Source organism: Thunnus albacares, chromosome 21, assembly GCF_914725855.1.
Source record: "Thunnus albacares chromosome 21, fThuAlb1.1, whole genome shotgun sequence".
NCBI classification, from domain to species: domain Eukaryota; kingdom Metazoa; phylum Chordata; class Actinopteri; order Scombriformes; family Scombridae; genus Thunnus; species Thunnus albacares.
Window position 1 is genome coordinate 3,447,039 of NC_058126.1, and position 27,089 is coordinate 3,474,127.

The 27,089-nt window shown below is 36.9% G+C and overlaps 3 protein-coding genes and 2 long non-coding RNA genes across 7 annotated transcripts in view; 2 read left to right on the top strand and 3 right to left on the bottom strand.

Annotated features, from left to right (window-relative positions):
* The window catches only part of LOC122972247, a 25,991-nt gene extending 18,987 nt beyond the window's left edge, over window positions 1–7,004 (top strand). The window contains exons 8-11 of the mRNA XM_044339220.1: window positions 5,404–5,521; window positions 5,769–5,851; window positions 5,936–5,986; window positions 6,070–7,004. Coding sequence (XP_044195155.1) covers window positions 5,404–5,521; window positions 5,769–5,851; window positions 5,936–5,986; window positions 6,070–6,644 — 827 coding nt within the window. The 3' untranslated portion in view covers window positions 6,645–7,004. The remainder of the gene's footprint in view (window positions 1–5,403; window positions 5,522–5,768; window positions 5,852–5,935; window positions 5,987–6,069) is intronic.
* LOC122972277 (GTPase IMAP family member 7-like) overlaps window positions 1–12,400 on the bottom strand; it is a 15,370-nt gene extending 2,970 nt beyond the window's left edge. The window contains exon 1 of the mRNA XM_044339275.1: window positions 12,396–12,400. The gene's annotated coding sequence lies outside the window, so the exon portion shown is untranslated. The remainder of the gene's footprint in view (window positions 1–12,395) is intronic.
* LOC122972280 (immune-associated nucleotide-binding protein 9-like) lies at window positions 1,159–3,198 on the top strand. 3 transcript variants are annotated; one of them, XM_044339282.1, is made up of 3 exons: window positions 1,204–1,228; window positions 2,277–2,324; window positions 2,408–3,198. In XM_044339282.1, exons 1-3 carry the CDS (start codon window positions 1,219–1,221, stop codon window positions 2,989–2,991), a joined length of 642 nt encoding a protein of 213 aa, XP_044195217.1. In that variant the 5' UTR covers window positions 1,204–1,218; the 3' UTR covers window positions 2,992–3,198. The 3 variants fall into 3 exon arrangements, 2 of the variants coding, with proteins under 2 accessions (XP_044195217.1, XP_044195216.1); XM_044339281.1 differs by lacking the exon at window positions 1,204–1,228 and adding an exon at window positions 2,088–2,191; XR_006399687.1 differs by lacking the exons at window positions 2,277–2,324; window positions 2,408–3,198 and adding an exon at window positions 1,784–1,939 and having other exon boundaries at window positions 1,159–1,228.
* A 5,023-nt stretch (window positions 12,401–17,423) lies between the features above and the next one.
* Window positions 17,424–18,062, bottom strand: LOC122972308. The gene is made up of 2 exons (XR_006399716.1): window positions 18,021–18,062; window positions 17,424–17,753 (listed from the first exon to the last, which is right to left on the bottom strand). It is a non-coding gene; the product is annotated as an uncharacterized LOC122972308 (long non-coding RNA).
* A 16-nt stretch (window positions 18,063–18,078) lies between these two features.
* Window positions 18,079–26,084, bottom strand: LOC122972298. The gene is made up of 3 exons (XR_006399706.1): window positions 25,802–26,084; window positions 24,660–24,865; window positions 18,079–18,113 (listed from the first exon to the last, which is right to left on the bottom strand). It is a non-coding gene; the product is annotated as an uncharacterized LOC122972298 (long non-coding RNA).
* Window positions 26,085–27,089: the final 1,005 nt, after the last annotated feature.

A 27,089-nucleotide genomic window follows, 5' to 3' on the forward strand; every position in this document is an offset into this window, starting at 1 on the left:
AGATAAAAACAGGTTAGACTGTAAAATGATTCAACAGCTTGAATTGTCTGATTGTTTAATTTGAAATGATTTGTCAGTTATGAATTTCATGTTTGGTTTTTCTCTCACTTTGCTTCTTAATAATCACTATTTAACCGACTTTATTTTAATGTTATGTTTGTTTAGTTTGTCAAATAAGCCAAATATTTCTCTACTGGTGAAATTGTTCCTTCTTTCTTTGTTAACCTTTGTAAACTGTGATGGAATGAGATAAATAAACATTACATTTACCAATAAAAGCAAGTAGTGTAATACACCCAGTGTCTCTGCAGTGATTTAAGTACTGATCCTCTCTTCCTGCTAACCAATACCCCACACATCTCAGGGCTTAACACATCCTTAGAAAACACTAGAAAAAGAAATAACACAAAGATAAATAAATGACTTTTTTCTTCTTTATCTGTGTGACACAATGTAAAATGTAACATGGTTTGTTTAATTTATCCTCCTATTACATTTAGAGTCAAACTGACCAGTTTAATTATGATAGATTTTAAAACAAATGAGTTATATACAATAGATGAAATTTAAAAAAAGCTTAAAATGTCATCTGCAGGAACTGAAGCCATCTTGTTGTTTTCTCACAGAAAGGAAGATTGCCAAAAGAACTTGAAGAATGTTATTGTTTCCCTTCAATTTCAATTTTCTGCACATTTCCGCTACTTTCTTAGACTATACAAGTGCTGTCTCTTGCTAAAGGAAATAATGTTTACACCTATGCAGTATCTTTAGCAATAATAATAATAATAACAATAATAATAAACCTCTACTTTAGTAAAGAAAACAATTATGACAGGTGTGTTGCAATAAAACAAGTGATTTCCACTGATTAAATGTAGTCTTTCTGCATTTCAAAGAGGGAAAACCCAGATATCCACAAAGTTTGTTGATGATTGACAGGTTGTTTCTTCATGCAAAATAGATTTGATGTTCAAAACTCAATTAAGCTGCTTTATTTCAGTGGTTTAGTGAAGGCAGGTTATTTTTGACCCTTAGGACAAGGGGAGTATACAGAATATTAAGACTAAACAAGAGTTAAAATGTTCTTTATTTATAGCTTCACAGCTGACACGCCCCCTAACATTTGCATAACAGGTCCATATAAAACGTGGAGAGCAGTGATTCCTGCAGATACACACAGCTTGTCTCCTGTACTTTACTGCTCTGGATGTGAGGACCATGTCTCAGTGTAAGTTTGGCCATGATATCTTTCTATACAGCATGATTGTTATTAATATCTTGATTGCTTTGTGTTAGTAAGACAGTACTGTCAAAATGAAGATTTTGTTTTTGGTTATCAAGGTAAATCTGACCACCACATCTGACCACACAAATTTTCATTGTATGTGTATGATATAAACTCCATTATGTTGATTTCTCACAGAAAGGAAGATTTCAGTTGTTGTCCTGAGGACTGGAGATTCAATAAAGAAAAGCCTGATATCTGTCATCCTAGGGAGAGATGTAGCAGAAAGAAAACCTGATAAATATGAAAATCATACATATGAGGTCACATATACCCCAAACTTGTAGAAAGAACATGAGGGCATAAGAAAGTTATTTTCTTCAAAACAACATGACATGTGTTTGTTGGTGGTAGAGGATGGGTTTCCACTAGAAGAGGTGCAGGAACAGATAAAAAAGCTGCACGAGACAACTGGAAAACCCAGAGAAGAGTTCATAGTGGTGCTGCCATAAAGATATAAATATGAAGAATCTCACCTGTTCAAATTCTGCACCACAGAGCACTTAATCAGGAAACTGAGAGAACTGGCTGAAGACAGACGTCTCATGCCAACCAACGAAAGGCAAAAAATGAAAGATGTAGATTTAGGATAAGACCTAACTTAATGCACAAATTATTAATTTATTATTATTATTATTATTATTATTATTATTATTATTATTATTATTATTATTATTATTATTATTATTATTATTATTATTGTTGTTGTTGTTGTTGTTGTTGTTGTTGTTATTATTATTATTATTATTATTATTATTGTTATTGTTATTATTATTATTATTATTATTATTGTTGTTGTTGTTGTTGTTGTTGTTGTAGGTAGGTCTGCTGAACAACCAAACAGTCAAATGGAGACAGATGAGCCACAGTCTTTCTTTGCGGCATTTTGCCAACTTCTATTCAAATGTGTGTTTGTATGTTTGAAATTAATTCAACCAGACAAAAACTTTTATAGCATCTCACATAAACTCTTATTTGTTTTTTTATTCAGGTTTCGGATGTTTCCAGTGCTTAACTGGATCCAAGCAGAGTTTAAAAGGTGAGATCAGGGTTTTCAAGATGTGTCTGAACAGTTGTGAATTATTATTACAAACTTCATCTTTTTGTTCTACATCAATGCAGGAAACTCTGACAACAAAGTGAACCTTGTTCTGCTGGGAATGTCCGGGACTGGAAAGAGTGCGAGTGGAAACACAATCCTTGGAAAGAAACAGTTCATGTCAAGAACCAGTTCAGTGCCGGTCACCACAGAGTGTCAGGTGGCAGAAACTGTTATAAACGGTACATGTGTGCGTGTCATTGATACCCCAGACATCTTTGATGATGAAATCAAATCATCAGTTAAGAAACAACATGTAACAAAGTGCAAACAGCTCCTTCAGTCAGAGCCTTGTGTGTTCTTACTTGTGATACATGTTAGCAGGTTCACAGATGGTGAGAGAGACATACTGAGAAAGTTAGAAAAAGCTTTTGGTAGCAGAGCTAAAGAACAAACAATCATCCTGTTTACCCGTGGAGAAGATCTGCAGCATGCAGACATGAGCTTGGAGGGTTTTTTGCAGGACTGTAATACTGAACTCGAGAACATAGTTGAACATTGTGACAGAAGATGTGTTGTTTTTGAGAACAAAGCCACAGATCAACATCAAGTGACAGAGCTCATGCAGAAAGTGGACGAGATGTTAAATAAATATCAGAATCAATAAGTGTGCATGTATCAGACCAGATCAATAAAGTGTTGGATGTGATTTCTTTGTATATAGATATAAACAGGTTAGACTGTAAAATGATTCAACAGCTTGAATTGTCTGATTGTTTAATTTGAAATGATTTGTCAGTTATGAATTTCATGTTTGGTTTTTCTCTCACTTTGCTTCTTAATAATCACTATTTAACCGACTTTATTTTAATGTTATGTTCGTTTAGTTTGTCAAATAAGCCAAATATTTCTCTACTGGTGAAATTGTTCCTTCTTCCTTTGTTAACCTTTGTAAACTGTGATGGAATGAGATAAATAAACATTACATTTACCAATAAAAGCAAGTAGTGTAATACACCCAGTGTCTCTGCAGTGATTTAAGTATTGATCCTTCCTGCTAACCAATACCCCACACATCTCAGGGCTTAACACATCCTTAGAAAACACTAGAAAAAGAAATAACACAAAGATAAATAAATGACTTTTTTCTTCTTTATCTGTGTGACACAATGTAAAATGTAACATGGTTTGTTTAATTTATCCTCCTATTACATTTAGAGTCAAACTGACCAGTGTAATTGTGATAGATTTTAAAGCAAATTAGTTATATACAATAGATGAAATAAAAAATAGCTTGAAATGATTCAGAAGAGGAGGAGATATCTGAAGTAGAAGATGGGGAAAAATACAACCTAGGGCATGATGCATCATCTTCAGATGAGGATGAATCTCCCCAAGATGAAAGAGAGACATTTTGTCAAAGAACAGCAAAATAACACGGTCCTTGTCACCATATGACAACCAGGGCAGGATGGCAGCACAAGATGTTATAAGGATGACCCCAGGGCCCACAAGATATGCAGTTACCTAGAACATTGCCTCCATAAATATGGAGACAACTGGAAAAGGATGGATGAGATTGACCTGTGTGCCTATGTAGGGCTGCTAATCTTAGAGGGTGTGTATATGTCCTGAGGTAAGACTACATCTAGTCTCTGGGAAGCAGAGAGTGTAAGGACAATTTTCCTGCCACAGTGTCACTGAAAGTCTTTCACACTTTCTCAAGAATGCTACGATTTGATGACAGCGAGTCAAGACCTGCAAGATGTGTGAGAGACAAACTGGCAGCCATAAGAGAGGTCTGGTAGAAATGGGTGGAACATCTGCCATACCTCTACAACCCTGGGCCTGAAGTAACAGTGGATGAACACACCTTGTGGGTGGGGGCAATGGTTCAAAAAAGACTAGTATGGGAAAAGACTAGTATTTTATAATTTAATTCCTAATTGTACAGTATATAAGAACATATCACTATGTTGCCAAAAGAACTTGAAGAATGTTATTGTTTCCCTTCAATTTCAATTTTCTGCACATTTCCGCTACTTTCTTAGACTATACAAGTGCTGTCTCTTGCTAAAGGAAATAATGTTTACACCTATGCAGTATCTTTAGCAATAATAATAATAATAACAATAATAATAAACCTCTACTTTAGTAAAGAAAACAATTATGACAGGTGTGTTGCAATAAAACAAGTGATTTCCACTGATTAAATGTAGTCTTTCTGCACTTTAAAGAGGGAAAACCCAGATATTCACAAAGTTTGTTGATGATTGACAGGTTGTTTCTTCATAAAAAATAGATTTGGTGTTCAAAACTCAATTAAGCTGCTTTATTTCAGTGGTTTAGTGAAGGCAGGTTATTTTTGACCCTTAGGACAAGGGGAGTATATAGAATATTAAGACTAAACAAGAATTAAAATGTTCTTTATTTTTAGCTTCACAGCTGACACGCCCCCTAACATTTGCATAACAGGTCCATATAAAACGTGGAGAGCAGTGATTCCTGCAGATACACACAGCTTGTCTCCTGTACTTTACTGCTCTGGATGTGAGGACCATGTTTCAGTGTAAGTTTGGCCATGATATCTTTCTATACAGCATGATTGTTGTTAATATTTTGATTGCTTTGTGTTAGTAAGACAGTACTGTCAAAATGAAGATTTTGTTTTTGATTATCAAGGTAAATCTGACCACCACATCTGACCACACAAATTTTCATTGTATGTGTATGATATAAACTCTATTATGTTGATTTCTCACAGAAAGGAAGATTTCAGTTGTTGTCCTGAGGACTGGAGATTCAGTAAAGAAAAGCCTGATATCTGTCATCCTAGGGAGAGATGTAGCAGAAAGAAAACCTGATAAATATGAAAATCATACATATGAGGTCACATATACCCCAAACTTGTAGAAAGAACATGAGGGCATAAGAAAGTTATTTTCTTCAAAACAACATGACATGTGTTTGTTGGTGGTAGAGGATGGGTTTCCACTAGAAGAGGTGCAGGAGCAGATAAAAAAGCTGCACGAGACAACTGGAAAACCCAGAGAAGAGTTCATAGTGGTGCTGCCATAAAGATATAAATATGAAGAATCTCACCTGTTCAAATTCTGCACCACAGAGCACTTAATCAGGAAACTGAGAGAACTGGCTGAAGACAGACGTCTCATGCCAACCAACGAAAGGCAAAAAAGGTGAAAAATTAACGATTTGAAAGAGTTGATGTAGATTTAGGATTAGACCTAACATAATGCACAAATTATTAATTTATTATTATTATTATTGTTGTTGTTGTTGTTGTTGTTGTTGTTGTTGTTGTTGTTGTTGTTGTTAGTAGTAGTATTAGTATTAACAGTATATTATATAATATTACAAAAAAGATGAACTGGTTCTACAAAAAGCTTCCTGCTCAGTTCATATGATTCTGCCTCTTCATTATAGGTCTGCTGAGCAACCAAACAGTCAAATGGAGACAGATGAGCCACAGTCTGTCTTTGCGGCATTTTACCAACGTCCAGTCAAATGTGTGTTTGTATGTTTGAAATTAATTCAACCAGACAAAAACTTTTATAGCATCTCACATAAACTCTTATTTGTTTTTCATTCAGTTGTCAGATATATCATAGAGCTCTTCTCTGACACCAAGCAGAGTTTAAAAGGTGAGACCAGGGTTTTCAAGATGTGTCTGAACAGTTGTGAATTATTATTACAAACTTCATCTTTTTGTTTTACACCAATGCAGGAAATCACTCTGACAACAAAGTGAACCTTGTTCTGCTGGGAATGTCCGGGACTGGAAAGAGTGCGAGTGGAAACACAATCCTTGGAAGGAGACAGTTTGTGTCAAGAACCAGTTCAGTGCCGGTCACCACAGAGTGTCAGGTGGAAGAAACTGAGATAAACGGTACATGTGTGTGTGTCATTGATACCCCAGACATCTTTGATGATGAAATTGAATCATCAGTTAAGAGCCAACGTGTGACAAAGTGCAAAGAGCTCCTTCAGTCAGAGCCTTGTGTGTTCTTACTTGTGATACATGTTGGCAGATTCACAGATGGTGAGAGAGACATACTGGAAAAGTTAGGAAAAGCTTTTGGTAGCGAAGCTAAAGAACAAACAGTCATCCTGTTTACCCGTGGAGAAGAGCTGCAGCGTGCAGACATGAACTTGGAGGATTTTTTGCAGGACTGCCAGCCTGAACTCATGAACATAGTTGATCAGTGTGGTAGAAGATGTGTTGTTTTTGAGAACAAAACCCCACATCAACATCAAGTGACAGAGCTCATGCAGACAGTGAAGAGGATGTTAAATAAATAGTAGAATCAATAAGTGTGCATGTATCAGACCAGATCAATAAAGTGTTGGATGTGATTTCTTTGTATATAGATATAAACAGGTTAGACTGTAAAATGATTCAACAGCTTGAATTGTCTGATTGTTTAATTTGAAATGATTTGTCAGTTATGAATTTCATGTTTGGTTTTTCTCTCACTTTGCTTCTTAATAATCACTATTTAACCGACTTTATATTAATGTTATGTTTGTTTAGTTTGTCAAATAAGCCAAATATTTCTCTACTGGTGAAATTGTTCCTTCTTTCTTTGTTAACCTTTGTAAACTGTGATGGAATGAGATAAATAAACATTACATTTACCAATAAAAGCAAGTAGTGTAATACACCCAGTGTCTCTGCAGTGATTTAAGTACTGATCCTCTCTTCTTGCTTGTGTTATATTTTTTCATAACCTTTATGTTTTATGTGCTGTTGATATCTTCGCAGGTTACTCCTGTAAATGACATTTTTAGTCTCAGTGAGACGTTTTTCTGGTTAGATAAAGTTATCATGAGTCCAGAAGGACATTTCATGTTTTATTGTTCATTACATTAAAACAAAATATCATTATTATCATGATTTATTTCTTTTCATTTATAATAATAATATAATTTATTTATTTTGATTTGCATTTGATTTGATGGAAAAGTTCTATATAAATAAACTTTGATTGATCGATTGATTGATTTAAACATGTCAGACGGTACATTTACACAGCAGAAAAGAACAGGCTGAATATGTTACATGTTTTATTGATTTTGAGAGAGATGTTCAGTAAATGCAGACTCCACAGATACTCAAACACACCTCTGCTGATGATGCATCAGCCTCAGCATGTGAAACAAACAGATGTGCCAATCTGATCTGAATAACGTTAAAAGTTTCACCATTAACAAACTGTTTGGAACTAAAGGTTCTACTGTATAGGTTAGTAAAAGACATTTGAAAGTCTCACACTTTCCACAGGTTTACTGGGATTAATACCAATATAGGTTGGAATTATTTCTTTTAAATACAACAATAGTTTGGATTAAACAAACAGGGTTTTTTCTAAAACTGACTTTACATAATATTCTTATTCTCAAGGGGGACCATCTACTTACAGTCTTTTTTACCATGAAATTCCCTCTTAGTGTTACAATCCTTCCACCAAAGCTCAGCAACCAAACACTGTCCAGGAAAATACAAAGAATTTTGTACCAAAAAGACAGAAACTTTGGTCGATAATCACTTGATTTGACCATTAATACATGTCAAATACTGTGCTGTCTCTGATGTCAGACACTCTTTGGAATATGACCTCTTCATTTTCCATTTGAAAAGCTGCAATAAAGTGTAGATTTGACACTGAGGCTGAACTGCTCAGTGTTGTATTACTGTACTTTGCTCTTCAAATGGTGAATCAGTGCTGAAAATATGTTTTCATTCAAAGGTTAGCCTTTAATCTTCTGCTAATTTAATGAATAATATAGTTTAGTGCAAAATTAACAGAGCATCTGCTGATGTGCACTGGCTCAGTTTGTCAGAGGACTGGTACACCGAAAAACTCTTAGAATATGTAAACATGCAGATTATTTTGGTTTTATTTGCTGTGTTTTTGGAAACGTGTCTCTAATATTTCTGCTGCCGGATCTTGATGGAATTTAACGTGTGGTACTCACAGCAGCATTCACAAAAAAATCACATTTCAAAACTAACCAGACAGTTTGCACGTTACTGTGGATAATTCACAGAAAATCTCTGAACAGATAGGACAGACAATAATAATAATAACATTAGATCTGGTTCCTGCCAGCAGAATTACAGACTACACTTTTACCCATATCCTCTGTACAGAGTGATGACAAGTTTTAACCTTGTTGATGCTGAAACTCTCAGGGAAATAGTAACAGAACTGAAGCCGTCCACGTGTTCCCTTAATTAAATTCCTGCCTCTCTTTTTAAACCTATTTAAATTCTGTATCTGAAAGATTTTACTGTTTTACTGTAATCTATTTTTTCCATCATTTTATTTATTGCTTGTATTATCTGCTTTATCTTAACTATCCATCTTTTATTGTTGTTTTATTCAATTAACCTTTTTTTTTTTTGCTTTTTAGTTGTATTGGTGCACATTAGACTCTAAAGAAAGACTGAAACATTGGTCAATAATCACTTGATCACTTGATTTGACCATTAATACATGTCAAATACTGTGCTGTCTCTGATGTCAGACACTCTTTGGATATTTGGATATTTTAACACCCAGCAATTTTTAGAACAATTTCAAATCTCCCTTTTTTAAGCAAAACTTTAGAGAAACTAGTTTTTAATCAATTAAGTACGCTTTTAAACTCAAACGCTAAATTAGAAATGTTTCAGTCAGGTTTTAGGACACATTACAGCACAGAGAAAGACCTGATAAAGGTTTCTGGATGCTACTTGACCTGAGAGCTGCCTTTGATACTGAGGACCACCAGATTCTTTTAGATAGATTAAGTGAGCATGTTGGGCTGTCTGGAATAGTTTTTAACTGGTTTACTTCTGTTGTGGCAGAAAGAGGAGGATAACAGAGGGATCAGATGGTCGAGACACAGGTGTCAGATGGGGAATCGCTTTATTCACAGCAGCCCTACTAACAACGTAGTCAGAGATATCTTACGTGACATGCCTTTTTAAACTGAAGACAGGCTGTGTGTGTGTATGTGTTTGTGTTGCGTGACAAGTTTCATCCTGTTTACCAGACTCTTTGGTTATCGCAAATCCAGGAGAAGGATGGAACATTTATCAATTTCACTTATCTTGGACTTTGACCAAATTTGAATGGTCGTCTCTGCACTGTGTGTGTGTGTGTGTGGTACTTCGCCCCTTTCCCAATATTCCAGATGTTTCTTGTTTGGTTTTGTGGACTGACGTGTTTGGCATCGGTACAAGTCACAGCGACCTGCCACTCATTCTCCTACACTTCATATCTTTGCAGGAGAAAATGTTTTGTCTCTATAGATGACCACTCCTCTAAACACTATGAAGTTACCTGAGGGGCACCACAGGGATCAATTTTAAAACAGCATTTTATCATTTGAAGAACTTCTCCACAGCGAGGCCATTTCTCTCTCTGAGCAACACAGAAAGACCCTTTATAACCAGCAGGCTAGACGGCTGTAACGCTCTCCTTTCTGGTCTACTGAAGAATACAATTAATCAGCTACAATTAATTCAAAATTCTGCTGCAGGAGTGCTGATTAAGACCAGGAGGACACATTATACCTATTTTAAAGTCTTTACACTGGTTACCTGTTAGTTTTGGTATTGATTTTAAAATTCTTTCATTAGTTTATAAGGTACTTGATGGCCTCGCACCAGACTACCTCTGAGAAATGCTTTATGTTTATGAACCAGGAAGGCCCCTCAGATCCTCCGGTTCTTCTCTTTTAGCTGCTTCTCAAAGCTGAACCAAAACCTTCAGAGGATCTGAGAGCAGCTGAAAATACTAAAATCTATCTATTTAGTCTGGCTTTCATGTAGTGTTTTATCATTTTATTGTTTTATTATTCATACTTATTTATCATCATCATTATGATTTATGTTATTCTATTTTATTTTATCAAGATTTTACTGTTTTACTGTAATCTATTTTTTCCATAATTTTATTTATTGCTTGTATTATCTGTATTATCTTAACTATCCATCTTTTATTGTTGTTTTATTCAATTAACCTTTTTTTTTTTTTTTTTTTTTTGCTTTTTATTTGTTTTGGTTCACATTAGACTCTAAATTCATTTTTAAATTCTTAACGTGTGATACTCACAGCAGCATTCACAAAAAAATCACATTTCAAAACTAACTAGACAATTTGCACGTTACTGTGGATAATTCACAGAAAATCTCTGAACAGATAGGACAGACAATAATAATAATAACATTAGATCTGGTTCCTGCCAGCAGAATTACAGACTACACTTTTACCCATATCCTCTGTACAGAGTGATGACAAGTTTTAACCTTGTTGATGCTGAAACTCTCAGGGAAATAGTAACAGAACTGAAGCCGTCCACGTGTTCCCTTAATTAAATTCCTGCCTCTCTTTTTAAACCTATTTAAATTTTGTATCTGAATACATCCTTGTCATAGTAAATCACTCCCTACAGCTTAGTGTATTCCCCACTGATTTAAAGAAAGGGAACCTGGATATTTTAACACCCAGCAATTTTTAGAACAATGTCAAATCTCCCTTTTTTAAGCAAAACTCTAGAGAAACTAGTTTTTAATCAATTAAGTACGTTTTTAAACTCAAATGCTAAATTAGAAATGTTTCAGTCAGGTTTTAGGACACATTACTTGAGTAAACGTACTTAGTTACTTTCCAGCACTGCTGGCTGAACTCCTGTAAAGATTACAGGCACTGCAGTATTATTGTGTTGCAGCTCCACCGTGTGTTATGATGCAGTATTGCAGCTACTTTCCAGATAATATTTTTTTATATCTTTCAGCAAAGATTGCAACAGTCAGCCTGCAGGTCAAGTGTCATTCAAATTAGTGGTCAGTTTCAGTTCACCTTTGTTGTTTTTTGATTAATTATTGATTGATTGATTATTATTAACACACACCTCCTGATATCCACAGCCTGTCTCACCTGTTTCCTATGTAAGACATGTTGTCAGATATAAAGACAGATATAATCCAGGCCTGATGGTGGTAAATAAAGCTGAACTGGATTTTCAGTGTATTTCTTTTGACTATTCAGGTGTTTTGAATGTCCACCAGCTGCTGGATGCACCCAGGACTAAACTTTACAGTAACTTGTCTTTTGAGTTTTGACACAATGCTGAAGAACAGCAGCCTTTTTATTTGATGAAGCGACCACATTTATATGTTCCTTTTTAAGTTTTAAACTCTAAAGGAAGTTAAAGGTAACTTTAACTCTTTACTGTTAATAGTTATCACACTAGCACGTGAACGCACCACAGAAATTAGTCTCTTGTATGCACTTTTAGTCCAGTCTTTCTTTAGCTGTACACAGTGTCATTGAAAGGGCATCTTCATAATGTAAAGACACTTTTTATTTTCATTTTCAGCATCTTTTAACGGAGCATTAAAACATATTCCCATCATTACTTCCTGCAGTTCAGTGCTATTTGATTTCAAACCACAGATTTAACATTAGTGACTGTTAGTTATTCAATAATTAATTCTTTATCATATAAAATAAACACTTGATAGATTAGATTTATGGTCCACCTCAGTATTTTTCATATGTGCAGAGTCGTCATACAGGCAAACTGTTGAAACTTATTACAGCTGCAGCCTCTGTCCTCACCCACAACATGTACATTCTGATTATGTTTATATAGATCATCAGACAATGATGATTCTAATATTTTCCAGGTTTCTGCTCACCTGTGCAGGTACGTCTCTGAGGACATGTACACAATAAACCAGAGCGAGTTTATATACAGCGGGTCAGTAATCGCATTTCTTTTGAACCGAGGCTGACTCTGATATACTTTGGGGGGCATTTTGCTGGCATGGTTTGGGTCCACTTGTCCTCTTAGAGGGAAGAATCACTGCTAATCAATACAAAGTAGTTGTGAGTGATCAGCTTCATCCTATGATGAAACATTTCTATCCTGATGGGAGTGGTCTCTTCCAGGATGACAATGCCCCAATTCACAGGACACGAGGGGTCACTGATGGTTTGATGAGTATTAAATGATGTGAATCAGATGCTATGACCTTCACAGTCACCAGATCTCAACCCAGTTGAACCTATGAGAGATTTAGGACTGACGTGTTAGACAGCGCTCTCCACCACCATCATCACAACACCAAATGGGGGAATATCTTTATGAAATATGATGTTGATCCCTCCAGTAGAGTTCAGAGACTGTAGAATCAATGATCTAATGCTGTTCTGGTGGTCCAACACCTTACTAAGACACTTTATGTTGGTTTTTCCTTTAATTTGTACCGTTTTCACAATAAGAGGCAGAGCCTGGAGTGCTAGGGATCCAAATCACTTCCCAGAGTAAGGTACTGGACCCCCAAGAAGGTTTCCTCCACAGAACAGGAAATCTGTCTGAGAGACTACCTGACAGAGGCAGCTGATTAGTATTATGGGTTGAGCCCAAAGGAGGTAGGTTACATATTAAGCTAGATAATGCTTAGGCTATATGTAGATTTACTACTTTTATATTAATAACTTTTTCATTTTGAGTATTTGATTGATTAATTATGTATATTTTAGACATGTTACAATCGTCCCTGGTATGTACAGGGGCAGTTGTGACAGTGGACTGACTGTATTTAAATCAATTTTGCAAGCTGTACATATTTCATAAAACCATTTAAATACATTGTTTCAGTAGCTGACACATTTGAAGTTTATAATATGTCAAATGGACTATTCCAGTGTAAATGTTTTTTGATTTATCAAGAAAATTGCAAAAAGTGTTACAACTGTCCCTGGTCTCCCCTACTTACAATATTTAATGCTGTTAAATGAACAAAAAGAGTCAAAGTCAAGTTTGAAAAAGAGAAAAACAGATTCTTCTTTTGTGTTAAAGTTTCAAACCAAAAACATCTGATACTGATGTGCATCACTGTTTGCAGAGGAACCTGAGAAGCCATGTAGAGGAAGGATGTAGGAGACGGCGTGTTTGGTTTTTAATGTTTCCCCACTACAACATCAGCTGGAGAGGACAGCACATCTCCTGCAGGTGCACACACTCACTATAACATGCAGTATGTAAGAAGTGGTCATATTGACTAATTTGGCTTTGTTTTATTTTAATTCAGTTGAGATGAAGATCAGAACTGAGGCCAGTGAGCAGAAAGCCAGAGCTTGTTTTCTGGAAAACTGGAGGAAGTCGTGGTCATCAATCTCTCCTGGTTTGGTGGTGGACACTGTGGCAGACTACATTAGGAAAACAATGTAAGTGAGGCATGAAGATAACACACAACACAAGAACACACACAACTCTGGACGTGATTGTTTGTTTAGGTCCATGAAACACTCAGATTACCAGATATTCTGTACTGAGCATTGGTACCAACTAGAGCTGAGCTTTTAAAGTGAGACTGCACCAAATAGCAACTGAGACACTGAACAGAAAGTTGAGTATTTTTATGTTGCATATATCACACACCTGGGCCTGTGTGATAAGTTAAAATAATGATACACTAAAAGGACCATTCAAGCTTAAAAAGGACAGTACACTTAAAATGCTGTGATAAGGTTAAAAAGATCATAGTCATGAGAAACAATTTATAAGATGTGTTTAAAATGGTTTAAAGAAAAAGTAGGAATTCATTATGTCAAAAGAGGTTAAAATTTTAAAAGGTCTTCAATTTATTATTTGTTCATTTCATCCTTTATTGTCAAAGGTTCAGCTATAATGGTATTATCAGTGATCCGCAAAGTAGTCTTAATCTACTAGCGTGAGATCGATTGCTTTTGTCTCCACCCAGGTATCCAGGGGAACTCGCGGTGTTTTCTTCATTCGAGTAAACGCTCTCACTGAAGAAACATTACCGTATCACTCTTGTGATTATTTCTCCCCGTTTCAGGTATGTTGTCGGCATTTTACACTATTAAGGTGGTTGTAGTAATTTTTCTAATATGTTTGAGTGTCAAGTGAATGTATGTGTAACATTTCAAGTGAGTTAAAGTAAAGTTTGTCGAGTATGGTAAAGTGCCTGGCGAGCTAGCTCAACACGTAACTACGCCAATTGCTTCCGCCATTTTGTGAATCCAATTGTCTACATATGTAGATGTATTTTACACAGTTTTTCTATATTGTCTATTTAGTAACTTTTATAAGGTTATGAGAGGTTACTGAGTTACAGCAGTATATTATTTACCAGTAACAGTAGAGAGAATAGGAATTATGTCTCAAAGAAACACTGTATATTTGTGTAACTTGAATAGGGTATGTACGCTACTGTAACCAGCCTGTTAAGCAGGGTATGTTTATTTGTAGATTGTGTATATGTTCAATTATTCATTCAAGTAAACGCTCTCACTGAAGAAACATTACCGTATCACTCTTGTGATTATTTCTCCCCGTTTCAGGGGCGTAACACCTGCAGGCTTTAGATTCATACCAGGACAATATTTTCAAAGTCAGTAATTCAATTAATCAATCAATTTTTATTTATATAGCGCCAAATCACATCAAAACTCCCCTTTAACGGGTAGAAACCTCAAGCAGAACCTGGCTCTTGGTGGGCGGCCATCTGCTTTGACCGGTTGGGTTGAGAGAGAGAAAGACACAGGGAAAGGGGGAGGAAAGAGGACAGAATAACAACAATCATAACAATAACAATAAGTATAAGTAGCAACAGCAGTAACAATAGCCAGGGAAGGATACCATCAGGACTGCGAAGGACCGCGAAGGCTCGGCCCAGAACCCAGGATTTCCTACGAGATGAGAAAGCACAAAAAACTCCGGGGAAGAAGCAAAGTTAGTGACATGCATTGATGTTACATGAATGCATACAGATGGAGAGAGGAGCTCAGTGCATCATGGGAAGTCCCCCAGCAGTCTAGGCCTATAGCAGCATAACTAAGGGCTGATCCAAGGTGAGCCTGGTCGGCTCTAACTATAAGCTTTATCAAAAAGGAAAGTTTTAAGCCTACTCTTAAACACAGAGAGGGTGTCTGCACCCCGGACCGAATCTGGTAGATGGTTCCACAGGAGAGGAGCGTGATAGCTGAAGGCTCGGCCTCCCATTCTACTTTTAAAGACTGTGGGAACCACCAGTAAGCTGCATACTGGGAGCACAGTGTTCTAGTGGGATAATACGGTACTATGAGCTCTTCAAGATATGATGGTGCCTGACCATTAAGGGCTTTGTAAGTTAGGAGAAGTATTTTAAATTCTATTCTAGATTTTACAGAAAGCCAATGTAGCGGAGCTAAAATGGGAAAAATTTGGTCTCTTTTTCTAGTTTTAGTCAGAACACGTGCAGCTGCATTCTGGACCAGCTGGAGAGTCTTTAGAGACTTGTTAGGGCAGCCTGATAATAAGGAATTGCAATAATCCAGCCTATAGGTAACAAATGCGTGGACTAGTTTTTCTGCATCTTTTTGGGACAGGATGTGCCTGATTTTTGCGATATTATGTAAGTGAAAAAAGGCAGTCTTTGAGATTTGATTTATTAGGGAGTTAAAGGACATATCCTTATCAAAGATAACTCCCATAAAGATAAAGATAATTATGGCTATTAAGTGCTTTAAAGCATTGTAGATGACTGTTTAAATACTAAATATCCATCAATGTTAAAAGATGTCGTACAACTTTTCTCCAGATCATCATGATATGTTCACCAAACATTTTCGTCATCAGAGCAAGGCAACAGGGCTGATGATGGCGAGATAGCTGAAAACATTTGATGAGTAAATCACGGTGTATTGGAGAAGAGTTGAACCACATCTTTTAATTTTGATGGAATAAAGCTCACACTGGTCTGCACCTCACTGTGTGTGTGTTCGCCAAGTTAGAAATAAATGCTGCATGAAAAACAGAAGAGACTGAGAAGCCGTGACAGGTAAAACATGGTGACATCTGATTGGCTGAACTGGTTCTGAAAAACAAGCAGCAGTAAGCAGAGAGAGAACACTACAGAGTCTCATAGCAGCTGTTTAACTGCAACATGTTTCAGCCTCTGTGCTTTTCTTCAGGCAACATGTATGTCAGTTACATATGTAACATCATGTGACACATTTTCACTGGTTCAATAACTGTCAGCTGGAAGTTAAAACAGTGCTGCTTTACTGGGAACAATTTGCACTTCAAGAGGTTTCTTTTTTGCTTCATGCTTGATGCTTTGTAATTTTTATAAAAGTTTTATGACCTTTGTTGTTTCTTCTTCTCTCATCAGCTGGAGGTTGTGATCTCTATCTGTACAAAATAAAGAAGTGATACAGATGGGCACAAAACAGCCGGGAGCAGTACCAGGAAGCAACGATCAGTCTAGAAATCCAGTCTCTTTTAGGCTCCCTTCTGGTCCAGATCTATCCTCAAGAATACAGAAGGTGTAGAGCTGTGTCTGGTAAACATTAACCACATATTTGATCATCGGGCCTCATTATCAAACTTAAAATGAAAAACAAAACAACCAAAGAAAATGAATAAATAAAGTTGATTTGATTCAGACTGCAGATCCATTAGGAAGAAAAGTCTCAAACCAAAAACAATCCAGACAGCCAGAAGCTCCACCTTTAGTTACTGTGAGACTCCAAAACAATATAAAAACACACTGAGAGCAAATGAACGATATCTACAAAACCAATTACAATTAATTGAAGAGTCTCTGGGGTCAAATAAATTTTGGGAAAATGGGAACTTATTTGCCAAGAAACATTACAACAAATAGTCCATTTAAAATGGAGATACATGGAAAAATCATTTAGAAGATCTCTATAGAAAACCTCCAAACAATTAAGCTCAAGAACAGATTTCAGGATAACTGAAAGATCTTGAAAGAGTTCTTGAGAATTATCAGACCCCACTGGATCACCCCATCACAGAATTGGAACTGGAAGACAAACTGAAGGTTCTGCAACACAAAAAAGCATGCAGGCCTGATGACATCTTAAATGAGATGTTAAATATACCAACAGAAGATGCAAATTGGTCATCCTAATACTACTTCTATTCATTTGCATTTGCTATTCATTTGTCTTATACTTTGTATATTTTAAATAAACATATCAATACAAAAAAATCTGTGTTTTGTGTGAATCCTGTGTTTCAAGTACAGCTGTCATTTTTAAATTCCTCATGGGTCTAATTTGCATGATCTACCTGGTTCCTCAGATGCGGTGGAAACGCAAACAGGATGCACAGCAGGGACTTAAAGTTCCCAGTTTAGCTCCTCTGAGTCCAAAGTACCTGGAACTTTTCATCAAAATGGGGCTCATGTCATTTTTCAACCATAAATCTCATTCATTACCTTGTAGCAGCCTCTTAAATGTGTAGCAGTCATCCATTTGTGGGACTTGCTATCATTTCACTGTCTCCCCGTTCCGAATTCGGATAGTTCCATGTCTGGGTTGATTGGAGGGTTTATGCAGATCACCTGTGTGCAGAGTGTGGGGACTGGCTCCCACACTGTAAAAAAAAAAATCATAAAAAATGGTAAAAAGTCTGGCAGCAAAAGTTGCCAAACACTTACCGTCAAATAACAGTAAAAAAAACTTAAGTTATTCTACAGAGATTTATTTTTAAAATACAGATATTTACTTTGGACATTGTCTACATTTTTACAGTCCAACCATTATAAAATAAAATCTTATTATAAAACATTGCTAGAATGTTAAACAAATGTATAAATCTGCACAAAAAATGGAAAAGATTGCAGAACTACCTTAAAATTACCTAATTTAAATGAAGACTCTTCTTTTCATACAGTAATCTTTGGTAAATTCATAGGATTATCCAATCCATCCACAAGAACTCCAGTACAGATTTCTGGATGTAAAACAGAAAAATTATGTAAAATTACATTCAAATTACCCTCCTTTAACACCCATTAATAGTATCTTGAGAGCTTTAAGCTTTTATTTTATGTGATTATCCAATCTATTTACAGTAGATCCCTGGTAAATGTTGGTTTTATACTGTACAAAACAATAAGATCATGTGATAATAGTTTACAAAACATAATTTTAATAATCATTACTTTACTAACATTATTTGATAGTATTTAAAAGCAACTATCAAATATATCTACATACATTTCCCCATTAATGTATGAGGTTAACTTTATATAAACATTATTTAACAGTAATTACAAACAGCTCTCCAATATATTTTCAGGCTTCTCCCATAAATGTATGGAGTATACATTATTTAAACATTTTTTGACGGTAATTAAAATCAACTCTCCAATATATTTACAGGCTTTTCCCATTAATGGATAGGGTTTACTTTATATAAACATAATATGACAGTAATTGCAAGCAACTCCCCAATATATCTGCAGACATTTCACATTAATACATGGAGTTCTGAATGTACAAAATCATTTTACAATATTGTGCAATCCATTCAATACAGATCCCCATTTGAGATGTATGAGATTTCAAGATGTTTAATAACCAGAATATATCATAAATTACCTTTACTGCTTGCTTTACAAAGTAATTCTGTAGACATTGCCCAAGCCTAGTATACGGGTAAATTTTATGTTTCAGATATGAAAGTTTACTATAGACTAAAGCTTATTTGGGTATTAAAAAATTACTACAAAATTAGTCTCACATTCATTGTATATGAAGCAGCTCCAGACTTTATTGCGGATGGCATCACAAATTTGAGTCTTACGTCTCTGGTTTGTGGCTTTGGGAGAAAGTAGTTCATGTTCACAAATATCAGAAGTGGGAGTAAGTTACACATGTGCAAGTCACAAGCAAGTCTCAAGTCTTAACCTTAAAAGCTCAAGCAAGTCTTAAATCACTGTGACTCTCACTGTGACTTAGACTCAAGTAAGCCAAGTCAAGTCAATGCTAAATGTCAAGCAAGAAAAGTCAATTAAGTCACAAGTCAGTCACCATGAAAGAAGCACTTAAACCACAAGAGAAAAGGTTACAATGGCAAGCCATGTCATGAGAGAACTGCACATCTTAGTTAGTCTCTACAACTAGGGATGGCTATGGTTAGGATTCATGAAGACAACTATTTATGGTTCAGTTCATACCTTGTTTTTTGTTGTTGTTGTTGTTTTGGGGGGGGGGGGGGGGGGGGGGGGGGTTAAATCAACTACAATTTGGAATGTCAACATAAAACTAAAGAACATCATGCAGGTTGATTAACTTTATAAATTAACTTCACATCAATTAACTATTGGAACAAAAATAAATAATCTGATCCAACATGTTTTCCAGGATCTAGGGTTCATCATTTTGTATTTTATGCAGTATTAATGTGTGTGGATATGTTGTATGACTTCTGCCATTCTGCCACCAGGTTGTGCCTTTTAATAAGGTGAGAGTTTTGAAGCAGAAGTAGTAGAAGAAGAGGAACTTCCTCCAGTTGCAGTAGTTAGCACAAAGCTAATGGGTTTTAACAGCAGCAAAGATATTCTGATGGACTGTAAGCTACACAGTCTGCTTTGTTGTGGTTGTAAAGTGCACAAATAAAAAAAAAACTGCAAGTTATACTACAGCCTGAGGCTCTGTCTGCAACACATGACTACTTTGGTATATTTACTCACCAAATGGAAAATCTACCCGCATTTGGCTCTTGCACAACGAATCTGATGATTACTTTTTTCTGCTGTGGATTGTGTAGACTAATACATCCATTAATTTAGAACACTGGAATTATTCAAACATCAAGCATCATAAAGGAAAAATACCATGTTTGCCTGATCTTGAAGGATTGCATTTGTCACACGGTTGATTAAAGAGAAAGAGACCATTCTGCTGTGGTTGAGTTACATTGACTTTGAAGTAGTGAGGGACTGCGAACAGAACAGTGAAGCTCAGTCATGAAAAGCTGTATATTCATAAGCTGTCTTGTCTGAATCAGAAACAGTCTGGTAATATTAAGCTTGAGAGAAAATCAGCGCAGGTATGGGAAAATGCTTTCAACAAGCTTTGAGCTCAATCCTGTCTTGCATTGTTTTCTAGGTCTTGCTAGACACTGTTTTCAAAGCCTGGGTTGCACACACTTCACTAGAAGCCACCCTTTCATGTCTCAAAACGTTAGCTGTTCATGCTCAATATCTACAATAATGTAAATAGGCAATTCAGCTAAATAAAAACTGTCAAGTCTTTTCGAGTCATCTGCCTCAAGTCAAAGTCAAGTCGAGTCTTATAAGTGTTAGTCAACCAAGTCGCGAGTCCTCAAATTTGCGACTCGAGTCCCCAACCTCTGACAAATATTTATTGAACTTTCCTTGGCCATGGAAATAGGTGAATCTGCGTGCTAAAAAAGCCCCAAGTTCATAGGAAAGTTGAAAGTCACCCACTTCCTTTCAGAATTACAACGATGGCTATGATCCTCTGCAATGAGCCTCAACAAGCCTTGTCCTGAGAATACAAAAGCAGAAAATATGTATCATGCTCTTAAAAGTACCTGCACACCAACAGGTGTCAACGTTGTTGCCGGTATTTTTTTCAATGTACGCACAATGGCAACTTTGCCTCTGACCCTCACAGCAGCGGCAGAGGGGAGCCATGAGGCTGGCGCTCTTAAGGAGTGCAGTTTGCTGCTTGAACAGAAATTGAGCATGATCAAAGTTTGCCTCTTTTAGTGCAGGGACATTAAGGGTTTAAGACGGTCTGAAATTAAGGTTGGGGTCAGAACAAGCTGTTCTTTAAATGTGATCAACAAAATCTTAAAACCATTTGTAAAACAGACTGATATCCTGTGTTGGGATGCTTAATTTGGAGTGATGTAGTAGTCTCTACATTTGGAACCAGTTAACAAGCTTTAGGCAAGAGAGTGATTTTCAGTTTTTGACTTGCAAAAATAAAAAACAAACTTTAAAATAAAAAACAAACAACAAATATACACATTATATATAAAATAATGTGATTAAATCCCTATCATCAATACAGTGAAAATTCTCTAAATTAATGATCATCTAGCCTATCGATTGAAACTGAAATCTTGGTGCAGATGGCCAAAATTTGTTTAACATAATTATGTATAGATTTCATAATTATGTCTATTTTTTCCCAACCCTACACTTCAGAAAGTGCAGGGTTGGGAAAAAATAGACTTGAAGCTTAAATGAACAGAGCAGCAGAAAAGCAGGTCCAACTCCTGTGCAGCATACGCACTACGGCTGTCACTTTGAATGAATTCACAGTGCTATGGAATTCATTCAAATTATATAGAACATTATCATTATGTAATTTATAGGCAAAAAATAGACAGTTGGGCAAGGTTGTGTAGCTGCTGGTGCTCTGATTCTTTAGCCTCGCTTGGGTGAGAAGCTAACAGGTCACTCCATTTGTTGTTGTGGTAACGTTACTGTAAAGTAGTTGCTTCATACAAAGTCGGCAAACAGCCTTATCTTTATCAATAATTTTGCCATTGATAGAGTAAAATCCAAAATGCTTACACACAGCGCTTCTGAGGTGCGTTAGTGTTGATATGATCCGAGTTTCCTCCAGTTTTCATCACGCTCTCTCTACCTAGCCCTATGTCATGCAATAGTTCCAGCGTGACAGTGCGGTTTAGCCACTGATCTATATAATGAATGAGCTAGTGCACACACCTGGTAAACAGATAGTAGGCCTGGGTCATGCAGTGTAGCACCCAGAAGCAGTTCCTCAACCCTTAGATGCACGAGTGACTGGACCCTACACTCTTCCATAAGTGGGTCAAAAATGACCCATATTAGAATCAATGTGTTTTTATGCCATTTTTGTCATTTTGGTTAAGAATAATCACTTGTATAATATTTAGTATTATATTTAGGACCACACAAGAATGATTTCATGTTTGAAATATCTTTATTTTTCACTTTTTAACATTTTTGAAAAAGAAAATTACCCAGAACAGCAATAGAAAAATGTGAACATCCATTGTGTGTGTGTGTGTGTGTGTGTGTGTGTGTGTGTGTGTGTGTGTGTGTGTGTGTGTCTGTCTGTGTGTGTGTTTGTGTGTATGTATGTGTGTAACTGTCCAGTCATTGACAGTTCCTCTCTCTTTTCCCTGTTTTGCCTTCTTGTCTCATCACTGTATGCAGTTCAGACAAACTACCTGTTTCTGGCTGTGATCATTGCACACAGGTACATTGCATTTCCCACACCTATTGTTGACTCTGCTTCTTTCCTGTGGCTGGGTTGTGGCTTTTGTCACCCCATACCTTTCCATTGCTTCAATAATCGGGGCTTGCAGTTGGGGGCAGCCTTCCAGTTGACTCCTCATGTGTGGTGTGACAAGCTCCTTTGACAGCTCTTTGAGGAAGAGCCGTCATGCATTGGTGATGCCGCTCTTGAATTCTGGGTGCTGAGCCGTGAAAAAGGTGTAGGCATTCAGGGTGGCGATGTCAATTATGTTGTACCACAGCACCATGGGCCACCTCTGTGTCAACCATCTGGTCAGTGGTGTCTACACCTCCTTTCATCTTGTTGTAAAATGTGATCACTTCTGTTTTTTTCTTTCTGCTATTTTCATCCACTACTTTGTCGTGGTGCATCGTGCTCAGGAGCACAACAGCTTTTCCTTTCTTTCTGACATAGCTGACCATGGTAAGGTTGTCGTTGAATCCAAACTCTGTGCTGTGAACCTCCCTGGACTTGGAAGGCTTCATCCGAGGAGGGATGTCTGGCTTGTTCTGACGTAGAGAATACATAATCCCACAATAGTGAGATCCTTCTCCAGGAGATGCTGCGCAAGAGGCACACTGGTGAAAAAGTTATCCACGGTGATGTTGCGACCTGTGTTTCTAAATCTACTATACAACTGCTGGACAATGTTTTCCCCCAGATTCTTCTGAACTTCTTCCCCTGGTTGTTGCCCTGTGTAAACTATACCATCTATTGCATAGGGGATGCGTGCATCACAAACCCAGAAGATCTTTAGGCCGTACTTGGCAGGCTTGCTTGGCATGTACTGTAGAAACTTGCACCTACCCCTGAATGGCACAAGCTGTTTGTCCACAGTGACACAATCACTGGGGATGAATCGCTGTCTGCAGTTGACCAGGAACAGGTCCCATACATAGCGGAAGGCTGCCATATGGTCTGTTTCCAGTCGGCTCTGGTCCTCTTATCATCGAAGTGCAAGGTACGGCGAATGTCTTCAAACCTTCCAACAGCCATAGTGGCATTGTACATGGGATTATGTAGAGGACTCCCAAACAGCTCATGGACTGATACATCCCAGTTCTTCTCACTTCCTGCAAGCAGGGTCAATCCAATGAAGGCCATGAATTCATCTTTGGTGACATTTTTCCATTCTTTTCCTCTAGCTGTTGCTAGTCTCCGTCCTTCCAAGTTTGTGCACATCATCACCTCTTGTATTATATCATCAGTGATAAAGAGCTCCCAAGCATCTTTTGAGGATATTGTGGCTCTGTGTTCTGCCCCGGGTGGGAGGTAACTCGCTCCAGTAAGAGCCCTTCCGACTCATTCTGTTGGACATGATTTGGACACTTTCTTCTGCAGAGGACACAGAAGAGGAATCTTCTGAGTCAGATTGATCCTGTTCAGTTGGATTTCCAGGTGGACGACTGCCACTGCCACCTGGACAATAGTCTGGGTCCTCATCATCAGAAATTTCAGACTCAGAGTCCAACCCTGTTACTGCCTCTCCATCATCCAGCATCTGTAGGACCATTTCAGCTGTGTATCTAGCAGCCATGACACCTTGGATGAGGAAACATAAGAGTAATGTTTTCAATAGATCAATATGTAGCTATATAAATAAATACACTCACACACACACACACACACACTACATATAGTAATGTTAGCTAGTTTAGTTAGCTAGCTAGTGTTAGCTAGTTATAAAGTCGGCTAATTTGTTGATGAATAATAATAACATACTCTTTCACACAACAATCATGAATGGCACGCACACACACACACACACACATGCACACACACACAATACATATAGTAATGTTAGCTATCTTAGTTAGCTAGCTAGTGTTAGCTAGTTATAAAGTAGGCTAATTTGTTGATAAATAATAACAACAGTCATGAAAGACACACACACAATATTATATGAAGATAATACACGTATCAGCTCTTGCTGTGTAAAATAATCTTCCTGAGGGGTGACACTTCTGATATAGTCTGTCAGTTAATTTATTCCTGACAGCCACAGTTGATAAGAATCAAAGGTTCCCATTGGATTCCATAGAAAATGCATGCGGGTCATTTTTGACCCACTTATGGAAGCTTGGGGTAGTAATACAAAAACTACAATTTCTTAAAATGTATAAAAGGTAAGTTATGGCATCATATCAAAAACATGTTTTTTGAGGAATACCTGGAATATGAAATGATAACAATTTTTCATTACGAAGATATTTCAAGAAAACAACCTCACCGGGTCATTTTTTAACCAATTATGCATCTAAGGGTTAAACTCCACTTGGCTTTCCCCTGGCTGAGAACGCCCTCCTGCAGGGTGGTGAGGCTGGGTATGACCATGGGGATGTTGAGGCCCGGAACCTTCAAATAACCATGCAGGCTGTATGTGAAGGCTGTGCCTGGGAAAACCATGCCAGCGATGCAAAACAACTCAGGAAGAGGCTGGGGGATGCAAAGTTCAAATAATTATCACGATGGAAATACTTATTTTATCAATAAATTTGTGACACATTGATATACTAACATTACATTAAAACATACATATTTTGAGGCGTTCTATTATTTTCCAAGCCTCAAAGCCCGGACCAGCAGGCTCCGAGACAGGTTTTTCCGCCAGACAACCAAGCTTATGAAAAATGAACACTAATTGCCTGTCTGCACAGTACACACACACACACACACTTACACAGCACTTTACACACACCACACTCATTTAACTACCACACTGTAAATCTTACTGCATTGTGTTTCATTGTGTGTTCTTCACACCAACACTAACTTAGTCGGTAGACAGCAGGTTACTGGTAACGTATTTACTAGCAGTAAATAGGAGCAGCTGGGCGGTCTGATGTTTCTTTAATAAATAATATTAGTAACTTATCAAGCTAACTGGCTAAATTTATTAACACTAGCATACTAGCTGTCACTTAAAGTCTTTCTCAGGTCACAACTTGTCACAGCCTTTTATTTAATGTTTGCAGGACAGAATAGGAGCTGAAACATGTAAATGGTCAACTGACAAATGTAATTTATTTAACGTTACTATGACTGCTATGAGATTCTGATTCAAGGCTAACGTTAATAGCTTCATTAGGACTGGCATAACGCTATGTCATCTGAAGCCACACAGACTTAATGTTACTTAATGCATACAAAAAGCAAATGCTAACATTAGCACTGCTGACTCCACATACATTTTAAAATTCTGGCACTTATACAACGCTTTAGTTATGTCAAGTTGTAGCTAGCCTTGAATGCTACTATCTCACTTTCCCTCTCTGCTGCCCTTGGTGTTAGCTCAACTCATGACAAGTTCAGTTTATATCTCTCTTTATACGAAACTTCATGTTAAAGAGAAAAACAAAATGATTACCTTACCTTTACTGAAAGCTGAATGTGAATCATCATCTTTAAATCAACAGTCTTGGGAAATGACTTGTGTTACTTTATCCAGAGAAATTTTCTCTCTGTAGTCTCTGCGCTTCAGGCAGATCAACAAAGTGCACGTATATGCAAACAATTGAATGTTGCGCAGTCATTGGATGAATCACGCCGGGAGGACCCGCCCCCTGAACTCAAACAATATCATTGGTCAAGATCATCTCCCCACAGCCTGATTCATCCAATGATTGTACGACATTCATTTGAATCTGCTCACATTTTCTTGACCTGTCTGAAGCACAGAGACTATAGAGACATTTTCTATGTTTACATCTATATGTTTTTTCAACTATTTTAAGGTCATACATCCCTTCATCCATATTATCAAAGCTCAAGCCTTGCTTGAACTGTTGAGTCCTAACATCAAATCCCAGTCTTTCACGCATCTCTCACATATTGCTAAAAAAAAAAAAATGTAAACCATTGTAAAGCTTTACTCATATTGAGGTCCCTCTTTATTCACCCATTTTATCTCTGCTTTTTGCTCTTTGTTCCCTTTGACCTGTAGAAATGTTGGAGTGACCTAATGACTAGAGGGAGCAGTAGGACTGCAATGAGGGCCTTGAATTTTGTTGAACATAAACTGACTGTGACTCACTTTGGGTCTTAATGTTTAGAGAAGAAAAACTAGATCTACAAATGACACCTTCACAAGGAAAAAACGCATGGATGCTACATATACAGTTTCAAGTTGTGGTCTAAGAAAAATGTATTAGGAGACAGCTTCCGATATTTTTAAGGTGGATTTACAGCCTTTATTATAGCTACCTTCAGAATTTGAAATGAAATTACTAATCTTTTTTAAAATAAGCATGTGTTGCACATGTCAATATGAATGATGCTTTCCAGATTAAAATGATTACAGAATAAAAAATCAGAAACCCATGTAAGCATCCTGCTGTGTGACAGAAAAGAAACAGAAACATTAGAGCACATACAGTATATCAAGTAGCACTGAGCCCAAATATAAAACACATAAAAGTGCAAATTAAAAGAAATAAATTCATAAATATTTGTAACCATTTAGTAAAATCCTCTGAGCTCCAAGCACACAAGGAACATAATAAAGTTATTTACTTGCACATCAGTTACAGGATGATCAGTTTCTAACCAGCAGGTCAACATAAACTGTATTTCCCACTTCTTCATTGGGCCTCAGGCAAGAACCACTCGTACCAACAGATTTGTTCCTTAGAGACACATGATTTATGAAAATTTGTTAAAA

What these genes read in the sequence shown, in the direction of transcription:
- LOC122972280 (XM_044339281.1), top strand. Translation starts at nt 2,134, where the DNA reads ATGGAGACAGATGAGCCACAGTCTTTCTTTGCGGCATTTTGCCAACTT. An exon ending in TTGCCAACTTCTATTCAAAT is followed by an intron (nt 2,192 to 2,276) that starts GTGTGTTTGTAT and finishes TTTTTTATTCAG; the next exon opens with GTTTCGGATGTTTCCAGTGC. An exon ending in ATCCAAGCAGAGTTTAAAAG is followed by an intron (nt 2,325 to 2,407) that starts GTGAGATCAGGG and finishes ACATCAATGCAG; the next exon opens with GAAACTCTGACAACAAAGTG.